At 35.1% G+C, this 5,674-nt stretch overlaps 1 protein-coding gene across 1 annotated transcript; it reads right to left on the bottom strand.

The window, feature by feature from the left end:
- Positions 1-342: 342 nt before the first annotated feature.
- Positions 343-3,759, bottom strand: LOC145073378 (Xanthine/uracil permease family protein). Its single transcript, XM_079019932.1, has 9 exons — positions 2,916-3,759; positions 2,729-2,826; positions 2,461-2,631; positions 2,280-2,380; positions 2,036-2,171; positions 1,924-1,974; positions 1,302-1,824; positions 943-1,223; positions 343-868 (listed from the first exon to the last, which is right to left on the bottom strand). Exons 1-9 carry the CDS (start codon positions 3,454-3,456, stop codon positions 647-649), a joined length of 2,124 nt encoding a protein of 707 aa, XP_078876058.1. The 5' UTR covers positions 3,457-3,759; the 3' UTR covers positions 343-646.
- Positions 3,760-5,674: the final 1,915 nt, after the last annotated feature.

Below are 5,674 nucleotides of genomic sequence, written 5' to 3'. Positions count from 1 at the left end.
TGTTAAAACTTGATCAAAATTCTCAAATTTGGATTCTCTAGCAATAGTAACCCAAATAAAAAAATTCCAAGCTGACCAACCAAGGGCTCTGCTATTGGACCCTGCCTGCTATTAGGTTGCCACCTATTGGACCCCGCTACCAGGGCACCAGGCGTTGCCTCCGGACCCCCTTTAGTTCAGAGGCTTCCACCTTAAATGACAATATACTTTGAATCTTGAATAAACTCAAACAAGTATTCAGTCCGCACCATTCTTCAAACAAGTGTTCAATCCGAACCATTCTTACTTGTTTAATAGTCATAAGATTGCATTGGTCAACAAATTAATCCTACTACACTTAAATAATATTAGTGATACAAATCACCAACAATAACTACATCTCTTGGCTTCCTTCCGATCAATACATCAATGGCCTCATCAAATACAACTAAATCAAATCTCCCTAAGAGTAACTTTTCTATATCTAACGAATAAAACTTACATGATCTTATACAAAGTGCACAACACATTCGTCCTATTTAGGTGATTATGCCAACATAATTCAACATAAACACCCCAAAACATTTAGCTCTTCCCTTAAACACACTAAATAAACAAACAAATCGTCTATAAAAATGTACACATGTATCATCTTATCATCAGTTCATCATGCACCCAAACATTTCGCCCACCCAAAAACTTTAGAAACCTTTTTTGGTAATGAATAATCATCAAGACAAGATGGATCTACAGACAAATCCTCAACAACACTCCAAAGGTACACACCACGTTCTTCTTGACTACTTGATACAGTGTTGTCAAGTACTATCGCCACCAAGAATGTCACCACCATGTTCATTGATAAAAGTGCATTCATTATAAAATCAATCTGACATGAACAAAAACGTTAGATCTTCAAAATTGGAGATATGGGTTTTACACAAGGGTAAAAAAGTAAATTACTTGTTCATTTCCAGAGCGAATTGGCCCATCAGATGCTGCTGAATAAGGAATTAAGTATCCAGGTAGAATGAAAGCGGTTTCTTGATAATAATTTTGAAAATACGCAGGTATAGAGAACCCCAAAAACAATGATACACCAACTATCATAATGTTCCGGAAGCTTCTAGTGTGAGTATATCTCAATGTTGAAATTCCCAATGCTGTAATTAGGGCCCACACAAAGCACAAAAGTGAAGCTGCCAATGCTTGTGGTATAGATGCGAGAATTGCTCCGACTTTACCTGAAATTATCAGATTTCTATTTTTTGTATTTGTCGACATGAAAGATTACAAGGAAAAGGGTATAATAGTAATAATACCTACAAAAGAGAAGATAATTAAGATAACTGCACCTAGCTCCACGGATCTTCTAGAAGCTACGTTTGTGATATTAATGGTGTGTGTATTTTCGGTCAAAGTTGTTGACCCTCCCCCTGTGCCCCATATCCCAGCTAATATACTACAAAAGCCTTCCATTCCAATTCCTCTACTTACAATCCCACGTGTAGGAGGTTTTGAATTCACACGTGTTGATGTTGAGTAATATGTTCCCACTGAGTCAACGGATGCCACCAAGGACACAATAATCATGATAATGGAGGTTTTAAAATTGAATATAGGGATACCCCATTGTAAAGGGTAAGGTACCCTAACCCAATCAGCTGTTTTCCATGCATTCGATGCATCAGTTCTACAATGTTTCATTGTATATGCATGTTTAATGCAAGAATCATTTAACATATTGGAGTTTGGAATGTCAGAGCTACATCCTTTGTAGTTGTATGCTCCTCCAGCTGTCAAGAAAAACGCGTACACCCATACAATTCCTATGCTCAAAGGAACCTATATTTTTTAAAATTAAATAGATAATATTATGATGGAAGTATTTATAATTTATAAATTTATAAATTTATAAATAAGAAATAAGAAAAAGTAACATACAGAGTATATTTGAAATACTCGATGCCCGAGTATAGATACTCCGCGAAGGTGCTACACAAACGAAACAATGTTAAGAATATATGAAAAATTAAGGATTAAATGTGACACTCACCAGAGAAAAAATAAGCACTAATAGTATTTGAGGAAGACTGATCTCAATGCAACTTCCAGCTTGAGGGAAACCATAGCTGAAAAATGCCAACCCTATGGAAGCAATAGTAGGTGCAACCACAACCGGGTTTATCAATCTGTAACAGAATAATTTATAATTCATTAGGTTTTATTTTGTTTCCAATTTTTTGACTATTTATGTATGAATATATTTGTATATGATAATATAAACATAAAGGAGTTACCTTAGGAACAAGGACATTAAACCGCTGAATCCTAATATGCATTGAAAGATCGAACTAACAATTATAGCGCCTTGTAGTTCCCTCATTATATGTCTAAATTTCTGCATGTAACGATTTATATATTTGTAATTAGGGAAGGTGATATGAGATAAAAGAGATATTTGAGATTAGAAAAGGTTACATTTTGGGTAAGATTTCGGTACTCATGAGAATTACTGATGACTAAAGCTGGAGCCAAAAAGACGAATGAACTCCCTTGAACCAATGGGAGTCGTGTCCCAAAGTATGAGTGTAATATTGTTGTTAAACCCGAAACCAGCATTATTGTGGAAATCACTGTGGCTGTATCCTTCTGTTAAGAAATTATGTCAAAATGGTGGGTTGTGAATTCGCTATTGGTTTAATAAGTGAGATTAAAAATGAAGAAGTTAGAAAGGAAGAAGGCTGACATCGGTTCCACCCATGGCTGGGACAATGATCAAGGGGATGAAAATTAGTGAACCAGCGAGTGAAAGATAGTGCTGCATACCATAATAGATGAGGGATGCTGTGATTCAGAAAGAGAATGGAATGATTGGTTGTTCATCAAGTAAAATATAGATAAACTACTTGTGAAAGATGATGGAGAAAACAAACCAAAACCAGGGTTGTCTCTAATTCCATACTTCATCTCTGGTTGATTCCATTCCGATTCTCCTTTACCTCCAGGATATGCTATATCAATGGATTCGTGTTTACCAACATATTCATCGTCTATCTTATTATGCTCACCGTTATTCCAATTTGCAGAAGCTTCACTGTTTCCTCTTTCATTTTCCCCCCTTTCTGGTAAAATGGGATCGGCTTCACTATTGTTTCTATTCCTGTTTGAATCCGGTTCGATTTCGAAGCTTCTGTTCCTAGTTGTTGCCTGAACAGGATCGCTTTCAATCTTCGGAGACATTGAACCTCCGCCGCTCTCTCCACGAAACCCATCTCTGTTCGTACTACTCCTACCTCTCGAAGTCCCAACTTCGCCGGAAAAAATAGAAACAAAGCCGGTTCTCTTGGCCCAAGATCTCAAATCTCTTGCATTGTGGTCTCCTTGTGTTACAAATGGCTCGATTTTCGAACCCAATTTTTTACCCTTTTGTTTATCTGCTTTATTGGTCGATTCTGAGTTCGACCCACGTTCCATTTCAGCTTTGCTTTACAGTTTCGATGTTGAAAAAGGTGAAATCAAAACAGAAAAAACAATTAATCAATCGCCCACTTCCGGAAATTTCACTAGGAAGGGACGCCGTCGTTCTTTGGGTTGTTGTTTTGGGATTACAGGTCGGTAGTTGCCATCACTCACACTCAGAACTCAGAAGGGGAGCTATCAGGTGAGTAATTTACCAGAATGCCCCTTAGAATTTGAGTTTAGGGAAAACAGTTGCCCGTTGGGGAAAAGATGAAAAAGAGTGAAGGTGAGAAGAAAATGGGGTCAAAATGGAAATGGGTGTCACCGTCGATGTCAACTGGGTTTCCTTCGATTTCAAGTTTCTCGGCTTTACTTTACACCACTTTTTCTTCCAAAAGTTATGGCCATTCACCATTGGCCAAATTTACCATCATTAACAAAAGTTTTATTTAAGTACCTTGTCATTAATTTTAGGAAAATTGAGTAATCTAAAGTAATCTAAACTTATAAATACTAAAGGGCTAGTAGTCCAGCGGTATCAAGTGGTGTTCTCCCTCTTTGAGGTCGAGGGTTCAAGTCTCGTTGTGGACATAGGTGTAATAGGTGTTGTTAGCTTACGAGTAGATTAGATTTGCCGATTCAAAAAAAAAAATCTAACCTTATAAATGCTTTTTTATAAAAATAATTAATTTTATATTTTGTTGTAAAAATAACACGATGTATAAAAAAACGTTTTATAATAACACTTCGGAATGCTACTTAGGAATACCGGATACCGGAGTAGCATTCTGGAGCATATTTTTTTTATTTTTTTTATGCGTCTTTATTTATATGTTATTTTTTTCCTTTTGTGCATTTCGGAGTTTGTATTTTTTTAATAAACAATTTAAGATTGTTATTTCTTATGGGGAAATTAAAGTTTGTGTATTCATTTTTGTGTTTATATATGGTTTATGAAAAATAGTTGTTTGTATTGCAAAAAAAAACAAGCAAAAATAATGATTACATAAACTTAAATATGTTTTAAATAGTACTATAATGTTCAAATGGACTCCTGCTTTTTCTTCATATCACATACAATATTCGTTTGCGAAATGAGATGTCTCAGGTTTTGGTTGAACACCCTATCTTCAAATATTTCTCAGCGAGCAACATCTCTAGGAACCAACATAAAAACACTTCACAATCCATTTTACCATCAGACTATTGTGATACAATTGTGCCATTTACAAAGGTGATTTTGAAAGTCTCAAAGAGGGTTACATTAGTGGGCTTGGTACCTTAATAGTGTTGAGTTTTTATTGAAAAATAGTTTCAAAAAACTCAAGATTTAGCAAATGGAAGACTTAGAAATTTGAACAAACATAAACAAGTTTATACCCACCAAAGATTATCTTTCAAGAAATAGAAAGAAAAACAGCCATAAATGGTATAAGAAAATAACAACTTTTGTAGTTCTTTGGTTCCTCAAAGGGAGGCTTGGAGGTTGTAGAAGAATGTTGATAAAATCCTTCCTTAGATGGACACCAACAAGAAGCCAACTTGATGTAAGATACTAGTCTTGTGAAGAACTCTTAAGCTTGAAGATAAAACCCAAGTTCTATCTTCAAGAGAGCAAATGCATGTAACCAAAAACTCTACCACATTTATAAGAGATGAATGAGAGAGTGGGAGGAAGGAGGATATCATTTCTTCTAGCGATAATAAAAGCCTCATGCAAGTCTTAAAGCTAATTCTATTAACCATAAGATCTTAGCACTTTTGATCTACCTGTTTGATTAAAGTGTCTAAGGTCCTAACTAAATTGGTATAATATTAATGAATAAGAGTAAAGTCTTTTTTGGGTTGCCCTCATAACCAAGAAATTGCTTAGATTGATTTTAGAGAGAGATAAATAATTTGCTAATATATTATATGACTAATATATCAATTAGAAATTGTTATAATTAATTTAGAATTAATCATGATTAATTTGGAATCAATTTTAGGTTAATTGGAATTAATTAAAAGTTGAAGGACTGTAGCTGTAATTGTTCAAAAGTTGAGCAGATGACAAGTTCTATAACCCTCCTACCAGGGACGGTTTTGAGGCTCTTTAGGTGCCTTCTGGGAGCCTTCATGAGGATAAACTGAGAACTAAATAATTACCTTATTTGAAATAATATTATTTTATGTTCAATCAGGGTTTCTAGGTGTCACAACTAGCATTTTTAGCTAGGAAATTTTATTCTCA

The sequence above is a fragment of the Lactuca serriola genome, chromosome 9, assembly GCF_051521515.1.
Source record: "Lactuca serriola cultivar US96UC23 chromosome 9, Lser_US96UC23_V15, whole genome shotgun sequence".
NCBI classification, from domain to species: Eukaryota; Viridiplantae; Streptophyta; class Magnoliopsida; order Asterales; family Asteraceae; genus Lactuca; species Lactuca serriola.
Note: the sequence above shows the minus strand (reverse complement) of the source record. Positions and strands in the feature narration are given on the sequence as shown.

Excerpts from the sequence above, each read along its gene's own strand:
- LOC145073378 (XM_079019932.1), bottom strand. The coding sequence starts at position 3,456 with ATGGAACGTGGGTCGAACTCAGAATCGACCAATAAAGCAGATAAACAA. Across the intron at positions 1,825-1,923 it reads GAGTATTTCAAATATACTCT|GTTCCTTTGAGCATAGGAAT; the intron begins GTATGTTACTTT and ends TAAAAAATATAG. Across the intron at positions 1,224-1,301 it reads AATTATCTTCTCTTTTGTAG|GTAAAGTCGGAGCAATTCTC; the intron begins GTATTATTACTA and ends TGATAATTTCAG.